General features: G+C 35.0%; 3 protein-coding genes and 2 non-coding genes across 5 annotated transcripts; 3 read left to right on the top strand and 2 right to left on the bottom strand.

Annotated features, from left to right (window-relative positions):
* Positions 1 to 2956: 2956 nt before the first annotated feature.
* On the top strand, positions 2957 to 5232 carry LOC21393908 (tRNA (guanine(9)-N1)-methyltransferase). The gene is made up of 3 exons (XM_024166518.1): positions 2957 to 3460; positions 3622 to 3981; positions 4780 to 5232. Exons 1-3 carry the CDS (start codon positions 3056 to 3058, stop codon positions 4987 to 4989), a joined length of 975 nt encoding a protein of 324 aa, XP_024022286.1. The 5' UTR covers positions 2957 to 3055; the 3' UTR covers positions 4990 to 5232.
* A 92-nt stretch (positions 5233 to 5324) lies between these two features.
* Positions 5325 to 5396, top strand: TRNAT-CGU. Its single transcript has one exon. It is a non-coding gene; the product is annotated as a tRNA-Thr (tRNA).
* Positions 5397 to 5507: 111 nt separating this feature from the next.
* Positions 5508 to 6273, bottom strand: LOC21393907 (nuclear transcription factor Y subunit B-6). Its single transcript, XM_010089364.2, has one exon. It carries the CDS (start codon positions 6185 to 6187, stop codon positions 5690 to 5692), a length of 498 nt encoding a protein of 165 aa, XP_010087666.1. The 5' UTR covers positions 6188 to 6273; the 3' UTR covers positions 5508 to 5689.
* Positions 6274 to 8846: 2573 nt separating this feature from the next.
* On the top strand, positions 8847 to 8918 carry TRNAT-GGU. The gene has a single exon. It is a non-coding gene; the product is annotated as a tRNA-Thr (tRNA).
* Positions 8919 to 14240: 5322 nt separating this feature from the next.
* On the bottom strand, positions 14241 to 17339 carry LOC21393904 (trihelix transcription factor GT-2). Its single transcript, XM_010089361.2, has 2 exons — positions 16790 to 17339; positions 14241 to 15117 (listed from the first exon to the last, which is right to left on the bottom strand). Exons 1-2 carry the CDS (start codon positions 17233 to 17235, stop codon positions 14499 to 14501), a joined length of 1065 nt encoding a protein of 354 aa, XP_010087663.1. The 5' UTR covers positions 17236 to 17339; the 3' UTR covers positions 14241 to 14498.
* Positions 17340 to 20222: the final 2883 nt, after the last annotated feature.

Raw genomic sequence — 20222 nt, 5'->3', positions numbered from 1 at the left:
AACACAAAATTCAAGTTTTAAATGTCAAATTAATCTCAAAGTCCAAACTAAACTTAAGGGCCCGTTTACTTCACTAACTCCAATTTTATGATTTGAGTAAGAAAAGTGAACTTGAGTTATTTTTAATTAGAGTTGTAATGTGAATTTTGAGTTAAGTGTTTAGTAAGAGATTGATGTGACATTTAAAACTTGAGTTATGTGTTCACTTGCACACAACTAAACTCACCACTTACACAAGATATTGCATTGGTTTTATCTTCATTTTCTGGACCTATATAAGCCAATGTTAAATACTCTTGCAAACATTTGACGTGAGGCAGCTTAAACAACTACACAACATTATGCAGAGGCATTACACAACTTCATTTCAAGAATTTAAAATGAACATGTTGTACACTTTAGTGTAAACGACATCCAAGTAAGGGAGACACAATGAAAACGACGAATGGGTGGAGTTGGCAGTGTAATCATCCACCGGGTTTAGGCAGAGGCACAAAACAATGCAACAAACTTGGCTTATGACAGTAAAGGACATCAAACAATGCCTAATGTCGTTCCCCATGGGCACCAAATCAGAAGACAGCACTTGTTCCATGTAATTCTTGCAATCTGCATATTCAACAAATAATAGTGATAACATAACTCCAGTACGACAACAGGGTAGGTAATAAGCTTAGGTATAAACGGCAACAGGAGAGACAATACGACAACAAGGGAGGCAATAAGCTAAACACGGCCACAGGACAGCCAATACGACAACAGGGTAGGCAAACGAGTTATATAAAATTAACTAATTATAGTATTATTATATATAAATAAAATGGACAAACATTTGGAAGTGACACAATAAGCACTGCACGTGATCTAATAGCCAACAATCTTATTGCCTGCTGCAAGATTTCTGAGAATTGAAGAATGAAAGAAAATGTATTATTAGCATATGTTAAAGGTTTTCAAATTAAAAATAACGACAATCACCCAATTGGTGGGGACTTAATGAGCCTAGAGTGGGAAAAGGTGGAGAAATTAGTCATATTGGATCTCTCCAACACAGGCCGTATAGGAGAGATTCCAGAGTCCATATCAGAATCAAAGAGGCTGAGGTTTCTGGGTCTTAGTGATAACAATCTCTCAGGAAATCTCTCACCAAAGCTTGTCACATCAGGAGTAAACACATTTCTTTATGAATGTATCACAAAATAACACATTGCTGGGCCTTTAATAACACATTTCATTCTAGTTTTCATCCATCAAAGTTCTGTTTCTGTGTAAGTTGTTGGTAAACATATGTCTTATAGCAAGTAACTACTGTATGTCGGGAAGGAAATTTGCATCTCAGATTTGCCTAAGTATTCAAACAACAAAACATGCTTCATACCATTGTATTTAGTGAAATTATCAAAACTAGCGTATGAAGAACTTCTAATAACTCAAACAACTATAGAAAAGTATGCAACGGCAATCATACAACTTCATGAAATGAATTTAAAATGAACATGTTAAACTTCAGTGTAAACGACATCCAGATAAAAGAAATCCAATAAAAATGACAATGTTCAGATTCAGCAGTGTAATCATCCACTGGCATATGCAGAGGCAATGGAAGTGTAAATCAGTCAAAGAAAAGGTCTTACCGTGTTTGATCCGAAAGAGGACAATGGTTGATCTGCTTCGACAACCCCCAAACGCGACTGTGATGGACGTCGGTGAAGAGATGGATACCGGCACCGACAACAGAAAGCTCTATTTCTAGGAGCACGCTTCGGAGGTCGGAGACGGCGTTTGGCGCTACATCGACGCAGGAGCACGGCCAACGGAGGAAGCCGGCTCACTCGCGTGGGATCAATTTCTCCCGTGTTGAATCACTGAAGGAGAAGGCAACAAAGGAATATAGGGATCGGGATTCACCAATATTGCCGATTTGGGCTGGGTTTATATGGGATGTACCTGCGAGCAACTTCACCGTGGGTGAGTTTGGTGGATGAAGCGATTTCACAGCAGTCCAAGAAGAACACGCTTGTGGGAATGGTGTGCAGCGGTCCAAGCGATTTCATAGTGGATTGATTAATCGTTGGTCTCATTGAGGAGAATCTGCAAGCTTTTTGCAGAGCAGGCAGAGCTTTCTCGTGAGGCAACAGGAATCCAACGGGAAGAGAAATGTCAGAAGAGCACTGTAGAAAATAACTCGAGTAATGAGAGTTTGAGGGGACGGTGAAGTTTACCTACTCGAGTTATTACTCAAATTTTAAATTCAAGTTTGGGTAAGCGAACGCTTATTTCAGTCCAAAAACAAACTTGAATTCACTTTATTTGAGTGTAATGCACGAAGTGAACGGGCCCTTAAATTTTTTACAACTCAAATCCACTTTCTTAACTCGAATTAACAAATTTGAATTATTGAAGTGAACGCATCCTTAGATTTTAACCTCAAACTAAAGTTAAAATTTAAATTCAAACTCAAATTTTATAAAAGAACATGAACTTGAATAAAGTTATAATTTGAGTTTAAACTTTTTTTGAGTTTGAATGTAAACGAGCAAGCTCGTTATAATTTTTTTTTTAAATTTAGGTGCAAATCAACAAGTCTTTAAATTACATAAACAAATATTTTATTTTATTTTATAGAATATTCATAAAAAAAATCCAACCACTGATTAAATGTTTTAATATCTTCCAAAACCTTGGACAAGATATATACTAGATAGAACTTAACCAAAATCGATATGTGGACTGATATTGTTTAATACTTTTATTTTTTTTTAAAAATACCCAAATAATAATAATAATAACAATAATAAAAAACAACAACACACATTGGATTTCGGCGAGTACATGTTTTTCCAACATTTTTTTTTAAATTATTTATCGGCAAGTATTTAACATGTCGTTACAAAATCTTACCCTTAAAAAAAAAAAAATTTATCTAGCACCAGATTTCTCTGTCCAGAATTGACGACGTCGTTTCATTGACATAAAATTTCCATTTCCCGGTCCCAAACCCTAAAACATCTGAACAGAGCACATCCCGCTCAAAATCAAGCAAAAGAAGCCTCCAATGGAGGCCGAACAAAATGACGAAAAAGCCCTCGAACACCTTCCTTCAGAAGCTCCCCAGCAACCTCTGTCAAAGAACGCCCAGAAGAAGCTGCTAAAGCAGCAGAAGTACGAGGCGAAGAAGGCGGAGAAGAAAGCGCAGGCGAAGGAGCAGAAGAAGAAGGATGCGGAGCGGAAGCGGAAGGAATGGGAAGAGACGCTGGCGAGCGTCCCGGAGGAGGAGCGCTCGAAGCTGATCGAGTCGAGGAAGAGCCTGAGGAAGGAGAGAATGGAGAAGAGGTCGGAGGAGAGAGAGAAGAAGATCGAGAGGCTCACGAATGCCAAACATTCTGGACAGAACATCATCATCGACCTCGATTTCTCTCACCTCATGACTCCATCCGAGATCAACAGCCTCGTTCAGCAGTTTTCCTCTCTTCCTTTTCTCTCTAGTTTTCGTAGAAGTAAAATTCATCTTTGAATTGGAATTTCATATATTTTAGTCCGTTTTAGGTTCAAATTGGTGTTTTCCTTTATGTGATTATACTATTCTTGTGAGGGTCCTTTGTTACTGACAAAAGCCTGCAGATAATGTATTCTTATGCAATGAATGGAAGATGTGCAAACCCGGGGCATCTTTGGTTGACCGGATGCGCCGGGGAGATGGGAAGCCAATTGCAAAGGCTTCCCGGATTCGACAAGTGGATAATCGAGAAGGAAAATCGATCTTACATCGAAGCTTTGCAAGACCAGAAGGAAAATCTGGTGTATCTCACAGCTGATTCAGAAACCGTGCTTGATGAACTTGATCCGAAGAAACTGTACATAATCGGCGGATTGGTGGATCGAAATCGGTGGAAAGGGATAACCATGAAGAAAGCGCAAGAGCAGGGCATCCAAACTGCAAAGCTCCCAATTGGGAGCTACTTGAAGATGTCTAGTTCCCAGGTATATTATAAAGTTTGTAAAATGCTCTATTTAGTTAACTTGATGTCTAGTTATAAATATACAAGAACTATTGGAAGTCACACAACGATACAATGGCTGCTTACAGTGCAACTAAAATTGCATACACTTTTAACTTTACACCACGCATTGAATTCAAAAGGGCACATGATGACTATGCCAAAGGCAATCACAAAGGCATGCATTTGATGACTAATGTTAAACGCAATATGCAAAAATGGAACCACTGTTGGACACAGCAGTTTCTCTGCCTTAGTGCAACTGTTAATTGTTCAGCTGCCAGGGAATTTCGAATGACAATTATACTCGCTTACTGAATTTTGGTTCTTGACATAAGTTGCGGGATGTAGGACTTTCACTCTTTTAGGGTGTTGAACGGTGTCAGATTGCAAATTTTAGTTGTTGTCATTCAGACTTGTGCTGGATTAACTAACACACATCTTCCCATGAAGACTGAAGATGCCTTTTTTTGTTAACATATATCCTGGGAATAATTTGTTATCGCATTGCCATCTTGTATACACTTTAAGTGGCAAAACCTGGGGAGACAACTCAAATTCCAGCTCAAAAATAGAAAGATTCGTGCCGTTCAAAATGGAATTTTTCTAAGATCGAGCGCTTTGCTCACAAAATGCAGAGAGGCCTGCGAGGCAAGATCCGGGTTGGTTGGTCTGGAAAGTCATGCATCAAGTGGCAACTTGCTCTCATCTAAATCCTATAAATCTCGGTTTTTTTTCTTTTTATCGTTCTATACTAACTAGGTTGTCGTTTTGAGTGCAGGTCCTTACTGTAAATCAAGCAATTGAGATACTTCTCAAGTTCTTGGAAACCAAGGATTGGAAGACGTCTTTTTTCCAAGTGATTCCTCAAAGGAAAAGATGCGAAGCTGACACACAGGAACACCATGAAGCAGAGGGGGAAGAAAACCAAGAGAGTGATGATCAAACCGATACTAAAAGGCAGTGTATTGAAGCCCCTTCACTTGGTTAAAGGATACTAATCAAGGATTTTGTCATAACTTCAGATGCGACCAATTAAATTTGTTATTTTCAACGCTCAAATTGAATTCTTAAGCCGCTGTCTTTCAATTAAATTTGGTAGTCTTGTTTTTGGTGTGCACTGGAGCGTAACACTGGCTGGTGCTGAAAGATAAATACTTTGCTCTTTTATTTGACAAAAATACTCTTATCCCATTTCCTAGTGCGTTGGAACAACAAACGCCAAGTGTAAACGTCAGCCCCATGCAACATGTGGCGAGTGTCTGTCTTCTCTTTTTTGGCATTAACTTTTTCGAATTAATTTAATAGAAACTAGAATGACAACTTGCTTCCATAGCATAGTGGTAGTGCGTTCGCTTCGTAAGCGAAAGGTCGCGAGTTCGATCCTCGCTGGGAGCTATTTTCATCTTTCTATTTTCCTTTTTCATGTTTTTCTTTTTTTTCAGAAAACTTTCCACCCACCATACAGATAACAGCTGAGAAGAAAAAGGCTTCAACAAAAATGGGCACGGAAGGGGTTTATTAAACCTTAAAATTCAATGGGATTCCCACATCCCAAATTCAAACAAGCATTACAAAGCCGTTAAAAAAAAAAAAAAACAGTAAATTAAAAGAAAACGCAAGCAGTTATTCCCTTGGCCACAGTCGCCACGCACCATGCACCCCAATTGTCCAAAAACCACGATCCTAAATTATTTATACTGCCCATGTTGTTCTCCTTTAGACACCGCAGCCAGTGAATTATTACCAGAACCCCCAGCACCGGAGCCATTATTATCCTTGAAGTAGCCGAAAAACCCGTTGTGATGAAACGCCGCCGCCGGCGCGAAAGCCGCGACGCTCCCGTAGTCAACAGCCCTCTTCATGAACGGAACGACGTCGCCTCGCATGGAGACAGCGGAGGAGGAGGAGGAGCCACTCCTGTCTCCCTCGGCGTCGCGGTAGCGGTGGAGGTAGAGCGTGAGGGGCTCGATGTAGTCGTCGAAGCCGAGCTTGCTCATCGCCCACAGCACGTCCTCCGCCGTGATCGTCTTCCGCTGCTCCCTCTGGCACCTCTCGTTGGCTTCTCCGGTGATGAAGCTTATGTACTCCGACACGCACTCCTGGATCGTTTCCTTTGCGTCGTCCGAGATCTTCGCGTGCGGCGGGAGGATCTTGCGCATGATTCTGATCACGTTCGCGATCGGCATGAACCGGTCTTGTTCTCTCACCGTGCATTCGTTGTCGTCTCCAGCGGCGGCGGGGGGTTGGTTGGTGGTGGCGGTGGAGTGGTTGATTATCTGATCGGATGGGCTGGTCCCTGGCACAAGTTATATTAATTGAGTTTATAATAATTCAGACAAGAAAAAAGGTCTTGGTCAAGTTCAAGTAGAAATTAGCAATTAATAAATTCGTTTGAATTGTGATTCGAATCATTTTCGATTTACGTGTATTTTTTTATGAGAAAAAATACTGTAACAAATCACGAATCATAATTCAAATCAGGGAACGAATCCCTCTACCAAACGCTAGTGTTTATCTAATTTTGAAACATGATCAATGATTCCTATTAGTATTTTTATTCTTTTTTAAAAAAATTATTAAAGAAATGATATAGTTAACTTAGTATATTGTATTTGAGAGAAGGACTAATATATATCTTGAATTTCAAGTATATCATTGGAAATTTTGTTTTCATTTTCCTTCTAAGAGAGGCCGGATTAGCTGACAGGTATTCCACAATGATCATATTCTTTTTCGATAGAGTTTTACACAAGTAACATTTAAAAATAAACAAGCCAAACGGATAAATTAGATAAATAACTTATAATTAATTTGATCATTTAAAAACAAGCGAACCAATGGTCAATGCCAAACCGCAGCAGCGTACTATAGTCGAACAGTTTACGAAAAAAAATAACAAAAAATAACATATATATACTTGTTATCGTTTCTAAATTTTTTGTTTAAAATGTTAAAAGAAATTAAAGGCTCGTTCTTTTGAGTGAAAAACTAAAAAAAAAGTAACTCGAGTTACAATTTTATTCGAGTTCATGTTCTTTTAAGTTTAAACTCGAGTTTAAACTTGAGTTCAAACTCGAGTTTAAGACTAAAACTCGAGTTCAAGTTTCTTCTTCAACTCGAGTTCAGAAACTCGAACTCAAATTAATGAACAATATTTTTTTTATTCTTAAAAATGCTATAACTTTTTCGTTTTAATTATGATTAAGATGATTTTTTTTATGCGTTGACAATAAAAAGACGAATAAAACCCGACCTATATATCATATTAAAATTTTTCATCAATATTGAGTTTTTATTAAAATACTATCTAAATACAAATTCAAGTTTTGACTCACTCAAACACAAACTCAAAAAGATTCTTATCTCAAACTATAATTCAAATGTACACAACTAAACACAAACTCAAATTACAAGTTCAACTCAAATTATAACTCAAATTCAACTAAAAAATTATACTTAAATTAAACTTTAAAAGAACAAGTCCTAACCTATTAGTTTTTTGTAAGCTTTCTAATCCTTATTAAAGTGGGTTTGGCGCGCAGCTTTTAACATATAGGAAAACTATAGGACCCATTTAGCAGAAAGAAAAATAAAAAACGACGAAAGGAAAGAGAAGATGGTGACTTGGGAAACGAAGTTGAACAGAACATACGTGGACCAATCTAATGCGGTTTTCTGGAAGTAATCACGTGAGCGTGCAGATTTATACGGTGAAGGGCCCCATTGGCCCTAAGGAACTTTTTGAACTCTTTTCCGCATATAAATGTATAAAAGATAATAGAAACGACAAGAATCAAAAGCTTTAATAAATGATCTCGAAAAGTGAAGAAAAACAGACTCGACCAACCACATATGGTTTTGTCTGAAAGATAAAGGAAGCTTTAGGGGTTTCTCTCCTCTTGAAGGGTGATAATTATTTGATTCAGCATAGTGGGACAAGATTTGATCTCACAGTCGCAATATTTGATGTTTAAGACTCCGTTTATTTTACCGATTTGAATTTAAAATTTAAGTTTTACTATAATAAAAAACTCTCAGAAATAATCACATCTAACTTTTTTACTACAGTAAAAAATTTTCACAGAAAGTCACGTCTCAACTCGAATTAAAAATTTGAATCAGCGAAGTAAACGGACCATAAATAGAGAGAGAGAGAGACTAGTAGGCACTATAAGCTAGCCAGTGTTTTAACGCAAAGAAATGGCTACAAAACTACTCATTGTAGCGTAGGGGTAGTGGAGACTAGTAGTAATGAATAAAGTTACGGGAGGAGGCTAAGAGTGTAGTCGGGAGCTAAGAGTAATGAGGCAAGTTAAAGGAAGAGCCTATGCATACTTCTTTTTTTTCCTAAGGCAAGAAACTGCTCCTGATGCTTGTGAGTGACACAGATAAGTGCACGTCCAATTAATAATTTGAATTATAAATTATTAATTATTTAATAAAAGTATTAAAAATAAGCCTTGCCCTCTAGTTGGTAAGGCGATCTCTCTCTAAAATTAGTTCGGCAAATCGACCGAAAAATAGAATTATCAGTGTCTTAGCACCTTTTCTTTACTCGGGAAGAAGGCGAGTAGGGCGTTTGATGGGGACCAATAGGTCTTAGAAAGTTCAATCCTACAAGTCAAGTTATTGAAACCTAGGTTGGCAGTTCCCTAGCCCCCCGCCCTCCGCGATGAAGGAAGCACTCCATTTTCCCGTGATGCGAATAGCTTGAACTGGATCGAGTGGACCAATTCAAGGTGAAAAATGGGGTTGCTCCCTCAGCAAAACTGGGATAAAGTTGAGCCAAAAGATCCCGATTCAAGATAAATTCATGAGGAAGTGGAATCTCTTTAGGATCTACTTGCCCTTTTAACTCAGTGGTAGAGTAACGCCATGGTAAGGCGTAAGTCATCGGTTCAAATCCGATAAGGGGCTTTGTTTTTTTCATAAAACTAGCACGGTAGTATTCATATTTGAAGGGAGAATAGAGATTTTATTAATATTTTTCTTTTTTTTAATAAATAAGTAAGAAACCATCATTCGAGTTTTTATTTTGAGTTAAAATTAAAAGTGTTTTTTAAAGCAAAATAAAATAGGTGTGTGGACGGTGGTTTGCGGATGATAAAATAGGTGATCAATACATGAGCGAACAAATAGGTGATGAATATATATATATATATATATATATAGAGTGGGATCTTATTAGTGGTTGAGAATATGCATGCATGAGTGCCACTTGTTTGATGTGGGGTCCTAGATTGCATGCACGGTACCCGCCACTTGTACTTCATCCTACTCTCTCTCTCTGTCCGAAACAGTTTTCTTGATCAGTTTCTAACACTTGATGATCATCAGCAACATCCAAACATTTTTTTTTTAATGCCGCATTCACAATCGTGGCGATTTTGAACAACTATTCTTCATTTTTCTGTTTTTTTTAAGCAGATCAGAATAACACAAAGAAAAAGAGCAACTTAATTATATAAGAAAGCTATCGGAGATGACTAAAGAGACCCATCATATTTATCTTATCATGGTCAATAGAATAGTGGCCGTTAATGCCCAACAGAGATCACGCAGTATAAAAATAAATTCTTGCAAGATGACCAAACAGCCGAGACAGATCGCGCGTGACCGAAGAAACAACAGAATATATACAGACATACATACATATATTATATATACTCCGCGAACTTAGTTTAAATATTAGCTATATGTCATTTTGCACCCAAGGTATTAACTAAGACACTGATCGAGAGGGGAGAGAAATATGCCATGGCTAAGTTAGAGGAAAAAAAGACTATGCATGTAAATGAAACACTGAAAAAAATACTGATTTACACACAAATGCACAAATACATAAAAACACACACACACATGATATATGTATATATATATATATATATATATATATGCCATAGCCACCCCGGAGAGATATCTCAAGTATAGTGAACATATAAACAGTTGCATGCATGAGAAGATCATCACGCCGGATGAGACTTTAAACACGAAAACACAATGTCAGTTTATATGGACGTTAGTCGTCAATATTACCGAATATGCATACGAATCATGATAGAATCATATTTCTGGAGAAATAAGAAAGAAAGTAGCATTATTAACAGTTTAACTAAATAGATAATGGACAAATTTTACAAATGTATTGCTTAAAAATCTTAAATCTGCATATATATTTATATTATATATAGTACGTTACCCGAAGTCGTGTTGGGGATCTTGCGGTAGCCATGAAAACCTCCACGTTCCATTTCTTTTGCCCAAGATTCCCACCCTCTCTATGATCTGCTTTTTCTCACTAAAATTAGCCTTTGATTTGAAATTGCGCAGACGTTAGAAGGTAGTATTAGTACTTGGCAAGTGTCAAGTTTTATAGTAGCCAAAAGCACAATGAATTTTTACCTCAAAAGAAAAGAAAAGAAAAAAAAAAAGTGGCGATCGACCAAGTGGCAAGGCATTGGCGAGCTCCACGAGAAACCCGGCGTTTGCCGGTTATTAGTGGCATTCACTGATCGACAGCACCCCAGATTGACGTTGATGTTACCGGCAGTCTTAGGTTGCCTCATCACCTGTACTCCGTCTTCCAATGCTTGCACATAAGCACTTACCACCCATACCATTTGCCCAATAGGCACAAACACAACAACCATTAACTTTTTTTTTTTTTGGAAAAAAAACCTTAGCAACTCGGCGAGTTAAGATAATAATAAAGAAATTTTGGCCCTATATTGATTAATTCCTAGAATTTTTAAGGGTTATTTTGGTTTTTATTTTTTTCATTGATATATATATATTTTTTAAGAAAATTGTTTAACTTACTTTTAAAGTATGAGTATGGATTTCTACTATTTTATTTTTGATTAATACCCTATTGACTAATATAGTTATTTAAAAAGAATATTAATTAAGAGTAATTAGGTAAATATTCAGATTATGCACTTTAAGAGATGTTTGACTCTTTTCCTCATATATTTTCTAATCAGTTGTGTTCTCTAACCGTTCAATGGATTGATTACATATGGCCGATAGATAAAGTTTTAAACTTGAGGAGATTATACGTGCCTACAGCATAATCACATATAAACTTTTTTTAAAAAAAGTCACATTACAGAATGTTATAATCTTTTAAAGATTTTCAAAGAAGTAATTAAAGAGAGTAAAAAAAACTTATAATTACGTGATTGTATTAAAATAAAAGTTGTGTTTATCTCCGTTAGATTTTAAAAATCCACTGAGACCAAAATTATCAAAATAAGTTAAATTAGCTAAGCACCGAATTGTAAAAACAAATTAAATTGATTGAATATATAGTAACTCAGGGACTAACAACCCTAAAGACCAAGTAATATATATAAATTATCAGGATTATTAAATCAAATTTCTGTTGCAAAGTAAATAATTTGCTAAATTACATGAAAAATTACTACAGTAATATGTTTATTTCATTCGTTTTCAGAATAAGTAATATGTCTGTTTCACTTAAAAATTTTCTTCTACTTTGTTAGAAGAAAAAGAAATTACAATTTTCAAAATTTGAATAACAACCCTAAAAATGGGGGGAAAGCAAACAAAAAAAGAAAAACTATAAAGCGGTGGAAACTATTCGTACGCTGCCCTAAACATCATGAACAGGTTTTCTTCTCTCTTCTTCGTTTCCTTTTTTTTTTTTTTTAATTGGAGTCGCAAGACATATATGGAAAACCTAATATATACCATCACAACACACCGATTCGCCAACCGTTGTATCGTTTTCGAACAGTCACCATGCTAAAGTACATATACGTACGAAGAAGAAAAACAAAACCCGTACTCCGACTGAAAATTTACTTCCATTTTTTCACTCTAGCATATTTTAATTTCGTTGGAAGATATACTATACATGGAGGGACAGATTAATGTTGTGTGGGGCTTCTGGTCGGTGGTGGTGATGGCGGTGGTGGCGGCGGTGGTGATGTTTGCTCCGCTGGGGATGGGACCGGTTCAACCGCCTTCGACTCTCGCCTTTCTCAGCGTCCCGCTCGTTCTGGTGGTTGTTTACTTCATCCTCCATCGAGCTTCTAAGTGATTAATTATGATTAAGACATATGATGATCATCATCATATGTCGCTTATGCATGTCCGTTATGCCGGACTAAATTAATATATAGTTTATGCTATAATAATATAATAAAGTTATGTCGCGTCGTGTGTTGAACTTAGATTGTCTTCGTACTTGTATGACCACATCATGATCTTCGGTGTTGTTGTTATGTTATGTTGTTGAATGAAGATTTTGGTCTTTGGGTCTTAAAGTTATTATTATTTGTTCGTAAATGCGTTGGCGTATCTGGGAAATGTTCAATGTTTAAGTAGTAATCTTTCGGAACATAACACCAAAAGATTAAATGAAATCTGATAATGCATAACAGAATACGTTATTACAAGTCTCGTTAAGTAATCAGATGCTATATAACACAGTAGTGCTAGCAAGTGAAATCAGAGCGTGGAAGTTGTGATCGAACGTACAACAATCAATTTAAGGCTACCTCGTGCATTTCTCAAGAGCACTTTCAATTTATGCAAATCCCACGTTTCAAAAGAGTTACTGGTAATTAACCAAAAAAAAAAAAAAAGATCATACTGGAGAAAAACTCCATAAGAAAAAGAGAGAAAAATATGTTACAGAAGAGTAAATAAAGGGAAAAAAATGTCAAAGTTATATATTGATGGCGGAGTACTAATCTTTTTCACTTTTGGCATTGTCACCATTGTTAGCGATCGATGTACAGCAAGTTCAAGTTATGAAAACACTGATCCAAGTCTTGTGGCCATTTGGAGACCGCTTCTTCCCGCTTTCCATCAACCTTTTGAAGTATTTGTTGATGTACTTTCCCATTTCTCTTTACGCTTCTTTGCTGTTCTGTCGTGTGTTGAACAAGCTATATTGTTTTCGTACTTGTATACATATGAACCACATCGTGATTTTTATTTTGTTATCATGTAATGTTGTTGATCAATGCAAATTTTGGTTTTCTTAAAGTTTGGTTCGTAAATGTATTGGTGTATCGAGGAATTGTTCAATGTTAAGTACTGATATTCCGCAAATGATTCAAAAAAAGGAATAATTAAATGCAAAAATAAAATATAAAAAAAAAAACACTAAAATGGGATTACAAAGTCTATATATTAACCCGTATGAGCTACCAAAAATTATACTAACCCCTATGATATCCGCAGTTAATCAGTTATAGCGCAATCTCGTCTACCAAAAAAAAAAAAAAAGAGTAAACAAAAGGTTGTCAATTCGTTAAGAAGCATTTCGTAGTACAAAGGCAATCGATTAATCACTGGAAAGCTTGCACGTAAAGTTGAATATGTTATATGTCCCTCGTCCTCAGTTTTACTTGCCTATAAAATTGGGTAATTAGAACTACGAGCAATATTTGACATTGGTTCTTTAACTTTTTTCTTGACATTTTATTTTGGAACTTTGATTTTTTTTTTTTTTTTGTAGGTCGCTCAGTAAATAAATCTTTTACCGAAATGATTGTATTAATTATGAAATATTCTAGTTTTTAAGGGGTTTTAACAATCGTAAAGATAAAGTTTTACATTTATGTAACCATTTTTGCACATATTTCAATTAATATGTGATTGGGACGGGATTATCCCAATGAAATTTCAGAAGTCATTTATCAATTTCAATGTCATTGACTAAAGCTATCAAAAAAAATCAAAATTCAAAAAATAATAAAATTCAAAAAATAATCTGCTGAGAAAAAGAATTTTAGGGGACTAAAATGACAACGTTTATAATTCAGGAACTAATAGGGTTAATAACCCTACGAAATTATGCGATTTTCAGTACCGCATTAATTTGTTTCTTAATTAACAATCTTAAGCAATCAGATGCTGTAAAATAAATAGTGTTAAAAGTCAAAAACATGGTAGAAGCTTGTGAATGAACGCAACAATCAATTTGATTCTACCCGCATTATTCCCAACAGTTCTGTCACTTGATGCAACTTCTCACGTCCATGCAACAAAAATAGTTATTGGTCACAGAAGAAAAGCAAGATCAAATATGATAGAGCAGAAATACTTAACATAAAGATAGTACTCGATTAGAAAAAGATGTTACAAAAGAGGAAAACGAGGAAAAAGAAAAAAGCTTAGGTAGATTCAATAGGTGTTTTTTTTTTTTTTTTAATAAAAAAAATAGGTAGATTCAATAGTTACATAAATGATATGGTCATTTGATTCATCATCAAGGCAAAAGATGAGACTACATTTAGCACTCTCAGCAACTTCTTTTGCATTTTAGTGTCATAAAGAGGTTTTAGCCAAGTTTACAGTGAATATCCCACACTTTCGGCATTGTCACCGTTGTTAGTGATGTTAACACCAACTTCTGGATTTACAAGTCCAGTACTCTACAGCATGTCCAAGTTACGAAAATTCTGATAACTCGTGACCATTTGGCGACCGCTTCTTCCCGCTTTCCGACAACCTTTTGAACTATTTGTTTATGTTTTCCCATTGCTCTCTACACTTCTTTGCTGTTCTTTTGTAGCCCATGCTATGCATACCAGCGGAAATCTCCTCCCATATAGATCCTTTGGAGCCTGAAACTTGAAACTTATGTTCCAGCACAGTTCGGAGAGCGATGAGGGCTTGTACTTCGGCTTCTGGCCATTTGATTTTGTTATTTGTATCGCGTTTATTATCTGGTTGCGAGTCAGTTTTCACCCCGTTTTCTTCCACGGTGAGTTGAGGCCCTGGTTTGGGGATTTTAATTTCTTCACCCAACAAATTCTGGATAAAGGAGATGAGGGCTAGGCTTCGAGAAGTCTCTTCGGCTCTTACCATCTCATCCCTCTTGCGTCTTTCTATCTCCAACTGCTTCCAAGCTTCTTCTCTCATTACTCTCTCTTTCTCCATCTTCTCCATCATCTCTAACAACTGCTTATGCATCTTCTCTTGTTTCTCCATCACTTCCATCACCAGACTTTCCAGAAAATGCTCAAGATCATTCCTCCTGGATTTTCTCCGCCTCTTTTGGTTAACTGGACCTTTGAAGTTTGTTGCCAAGCACTCAACACCATCATCTGAAGACGAACTGAGGACGGGGAAGAATCTGTCGAATTTGTGCAAAGTTGTATTAGAAAAATTGAAACTAACCAATCATCCAGCCTTATATAAAGAACCCGTGAAACTAATATCAAGAGCACATGAAATTTACTCCCATTTTCTCACTTGAACATATAAAGCCAACAATGACTAATGGCATCAATTTTTGAACCAGAATAACCAACATACAAGATTTCTTAGATTTCTTATGATTCGCAGGCATATAAGAATTAGCAGTCTCACCAAAATCTCCCTTTAGAATATTGCAGTGACCCAAGAAGCACAATCAAACTACTATCACAGAATTGCACGTGCATTATAAAGTGAAATATGGGATTTATCCTTGTGAGATGTTTTAAATTGCTCTTATAAAGTGTTCTTCCACTTCAAGCCCAGTTAAGTGCAATCCAACTATGAGGAAAAGGGAAACAACCAAATTTAATCCGTAGTAGACATTGGTGACAAGAACCAATCTAAAACACAATAATATGTCTCAATTAATGATCTTCACCAAACATCTACAGCTAGAAATTCAAAATAAACTTGAATTCCCTGAAAGCATAGACAGTATATTTGAACCAGTTACAGAAATAGGTATGCAGAACTTATACCTATTTCTCTACTCGGAAACACCAGTTACAGAAAGGGCATTTTTGGGTAGGAAAAAAAAACTGTCTACCTCAAGCAGTTTTGTTAGGTTATGGCAGATAGGCAGTATCTGGGGTCTACTACTATAGTAAATATGCCCCCCAAAAAATTGATTTAGCTGTTATAAGAACAACTCTCTAAATTTTACAGTTAAAATAACTTTTAGCAAGGATGACTCACTCTATCCATATTCTTTATTTTAACTAAATATAAATAATTTTTATATTTATTAAATTTAAAAGATCAATAACTTTATTGAATTTAAAATGAACCTTTCATGTATTGTGGTTTAAAAGAATAAAATAAAAGAAAAAACAAACGGCCAGCTCCTTTTTATTAGTTATATTTAGGGCCCGTTTAAAAAGTGTATTTAAATAATGATTTGGGTTTCGATTCAAATTCATTTTAGGAGAACTATTTGCGAGAATTTTTTTATTCAAATTCTTTATGAGAGTAAAATACTAACAGAATCATAGTTTGAATTTTAAGTATATGCACAAAACAATCTCTTAGTTAGTTTGAAATGTATTCTCTAAAATAATTAACCATTTAACTAATAATTAAAGAGTAAAAAAAGCTAAAAAAAAATTAAATTATTAGTCATTTTGACTAAAAGATGACATGACTAGTACATTGGAAATCCTCTAACAAATTATAGAAAGAAAAATATCAATAGTAAAACCAAAAAGAAAAAAGCCTTCTCACTAAAAAAAAAAAAAAAAATTCATGCTCTGCGTTAGTCTGCTTAATGCTACAAGTCACAGGGAGACAATTACCACCAAATATATTGGATTTTAAATAATAATAAAAAAAACGCAAAAAGCTTAACCAACAAGTTGCCTACAAAATGTCAAAACCAATGTGTATTCAATGCAAACAAACAAAATGAAAAGGTGCGCTTTACAGGAACATTACTTCAGAGTGGCATTAAAAAAAAAAACATTAAATTAGATTATTAACAATAAATTAGATAGTAACAAAAATGAAGATTAAGAAAACATATTGGATATAGCAAAAATGCAAAAACGCACCTAGACTCGTTCTCCAGTCCTCGTTTCACGCCGTCTGGTTTCCAGCCTTCAACTGACGTACCCGACCCGACTCCAATCGGGTCATCCGCCGCCGCAGAAACATTCCCACAAACAGTGCTCATTGGTGGAGCATCGCCGCCTTCAACTTTCACGGCCCACTCAAACTCTCCGTCGAAGCAACCAGTCTGGCTGCTCAGAAACCCATTTCCTAGGGTTCCGACGAGGCCTCCGCTGTCCGGAAATTCCCCCGCCGGATACCTCGCGTTGCACCTGATCGGACGGAGTTTCTGCGGCGGCGAAATCGGACGGTGGTTGATGATGTCAGGCGAGTGAAGCACAGCCGTCGGATGGTCGTAGATGAGGTCGGTCGGCTCCGGAAAAGGAGCTATATGCTGAGGGAAGCCGTCGGGGTTGGGGATTTGCCGGTCGCCGGCGAAAACCTCCATAGCCCTTGAAGTAAAAATTGGAAAATAAATTGAAAATGGTAAAAAAAAAAAAGAAATATAAAAATTAATGGAAAAGAAATTTGGGTTTGAGGAAATTGAAAGGAGGTTGGTAAATGAAAAGTAAAAATTAGCGATAAAACACTTTTTTTTTTTTTTTTTTGGAAGGGTGATAAAAGACTTTTCAGTTTTACGGAGTTTTTCTTTTGGACTTTTTTTGATTAGTCTGTATTTACGGAACTATCCCTGCGGTGCTGTGGCGCGCGCGGTGCGTGTGTAGGGCCTGGAAGCACAAAGTTCTGGAATTTGGAGTTTGTGGCAGTTCTAAAAGGAATAGAGGGCTTCATTGCAAATGCTTCACTTTTCTCTTCGTAGAAGACGTTTACCATTGAAATTTACATTAAATTACACGGTTGCCCTTGAACTATTGGCCTTATTACAAACTATTCTCGAACTTTATTTTAAGCGTACTCGTTCACTTCACTGATTCGAGTTGAGATGTGACTTTATGTGAGAATTTTTTACTGTAGTAAAAAAGTTAGATGTGATTGTTTGTGAGAGCTTTTCACTATAGAAAAACTCGAATTCTAAACTCGAATCAGCGAAGTGAATGGGGCGAATCATGATTCGAATCATGATTTGTGGTTTATTATAATATTTTATCACATAAAAAATACACATAAATCAAAAATAGTTCTGAATCATGATTATGAATTAATGAACCAAATGTTTAGTTTTTTTTTGCTCCTGAATTTTAGTAACTATTGCAAAATTTTCCCCTTTATTTAAATTTTTAGTTTCGTTATTGTTATTGGTTACCATTTATGAACCTCTAAAGATCTCTAGGTCAAGCAAATTAAGAAAAAAGTTAGGTATAGTAAAAAAAAATAATAACTCCTGCTACGTAACTATATTTTCATGTGACTGTATGAGGAATAGCTAACAGAATAATTGTTTACTAAATTATTAAAATGACACTCATTATTTTGTGTAACACATGTTATTTATGTTAAAAAAAATCTTAACATAAGGAGTTCATTTTTTAATTTTTACATTTTACATGACATTTTCCATCAAGAGTTTAATAGAAGGAAAATTTTGTAAGAACTACTAAAGTTCTAGGAAAAAAAGTTAAAATTCAAATGGCATTTATGTCAAGATCTATAATTTAGGGGTAACTGTGTAATTTATCCTTAAATTTTAAATGAATGATTAATCATATTTTCTGTTACCATCGTGTAAAAAATAAAAAAAAAATTATGTTATTATAGCCACAATTTAACGATAATTTCGCACATGACTCCCTATAATATATACAATTCTAATCCCTCTATCCTTATATTAAAAAAATATTATTAAATTTCATAAAAAATCGTATTTTGATTAATTTTCAAAGTCATGTTTTTTTATTTATTTTCAAAATGTTTCGAATGTGTTTCTTTTCAGAATTAAAAATAGGATTAACTCCTGATTAACACACTATTATACTCATAGTTACTGAAAAATAAAATATACATAGAAATTCTGTTATTTTTTTATGGATATTGTTGGGTCAACTTTTATTAGAATAAAGAAGGCAAGCCACGTGTCGCCTCATATTTAAGAAGGATATAAGCGTCGTCTGACACTCAACGTGACACAGCCTCACCCTTGAGGTGGCATTTTCGTATGTTAAACGACATACCACGACCCCGTGCTCGAGGCAAATGCATCTTGTTTACATCAAAAGAGATGTCAAACGAGATGGATTATCAAGAGATTAATATTCAGGTCTCGTTTATTTTATCGATTTAAATTTTTAAATTTAGAATTTTATAGTTAAAAATTTTCACAAATGTTACATTTAATTTTTTCTGTTACAAATAAAAACTTTAAAAAAATATCACATTTTAATTCAAATTAAAAACTTAAATTCAAAAAGTAAACAGGATCTCAATGTAAAAAAGAATAACTCGATACCTCTAAAGGTGCAACCTAACAAATATCTTCAATAAATACTAGCCTCTATCACACTCACAGGCAATTTGCACTCCACTATCACACCTTTTAAAGACCTCACTCACTTTACCTTTGGAGAGTCCTTCGCAACTATTCAAGAACCGACAAACCCTAAGACGTAGTAAGGAGGTGAAAAATGAAAACAATAAGATATAAATCTGTATTCACACTACTGTTCCAACATATTTTTCCTTTTTGTTTTTTGTTCTTTTTGAGTTGGAACTTCTGTTTTTAACCAATTGGTGGCACAAAACACCACCAATAATGGATTTAAAAAAAAAATAAAATATATATATATATATATATATATATATGTAAACTAACATTTAGCAAAGAGAAAATTGGAAAACTCACTAATTGGATGTATTGTTTAAAAATTTTTATCTCTTACTCTTAATTAATATCTTTTTAACTAATATAATATTTTAATTAAAAAAATAAAACTTCAATACTTATATATTTTAAGAAGTATTTGTCTCATTTTCTCTTGAGCAAACGATGACAATACATTATACACATCCAAGAGAGGCTGATGGGTCTCCTCAAAATGACTGCACTAGTCCCACTCTCACCCACGAAAGATAATTTTTAAAAATATCCCTTAAAATGAGTCTCTTTTTATTTCTATTATAAACATTACTTCATATATTTCTATCTTTTAAATTAAAATTAATTAAAGAGTAATTTTTTTTTTATAAAAAAAATACTGTTAACAAGTTAAGTATTAAAAAAAGTAAAATTTATAATTTTCTCCACCTCTATGGTCAGATTGTTGGGAATGGTGTCCTAGAAGCATGAGATGTAATAGGATATTTATTATTTATTTAATAAAAGAGTTTATTCATTATTTTATGTGCATATATTTATGAATATTTTATGAATATCCATGATTATTTATGTAACCTTAAACATTGTATATAAGTGTTATATACAAGAGGATAATGTTTAAGGATAATAATAAAAAAGCAATGTTCATAATGAATTTAATTAAA

Source organism: Morus notabilis, unplaced genomic scaffold (genome assembly GCF_000414095.1).
Source record: "Morus notabilis unplaced genomic scaffold, ASM41409v2 Scaffold745, whole genome shotgun sequence".
NCBI classification, from domain to species: Eukaryota; Viridiplantae; Streptophyta; class Magnoliopsida; order Rosales; family Moraceae; genus Morus; species Morus notabilis.
The sequence above is the reverse complement of the archived record's forward strand: the minus strand, read 5'-3'. Positions and strand labels throughout refer to the sequence as shown.

Bases quoted from the DNA above. Each gene is read 5' to 3' on its own strand.
- LOC21393904 (XM_010089361.2), bottom strand. From the start codon at position 17,235: ATGGAGGTTTTCGCCGGCGACCGGCAAATCCCCAACCCCGACGGCTTC. The intron at 15,118-16,789 runs GTGCGTTTTTGC...CAAATTCGACAG, and splicing joins GGACTGGAGAACGAGTCTAG to ATTCTTCCCCGTCCTCAGTT.
- LOC21393907 (XM_010089364.2), bottom strand. From the start codon at position 6,187: ATGCCGATCGCGAACGTGATCAGAATCATGCGCAAGATCCTCCCGCCG.
- LOC21393908 (XM_024166518.1), top strand. From the start codon at position 3,056: ATGGAGGCCGAACAAAATGACGAAAAAGCCCTCGAACACCTTCCTTCA. The intron at 3,461-3,621 runs TTTTCCTCTCTT...AAAAGCCTGCAG, and splicing joins TCAACAGCCTCGTTCAGCAG to ATAATGTATTCTTATGCAAT. The intron at 3,982-4,779 runs GTATATTATAAA...TTTTGAGTGCAG, and splicing joins TGAAGATGTCTAGTTCCCAG to GTCCTTACTGTAAATCAAGC.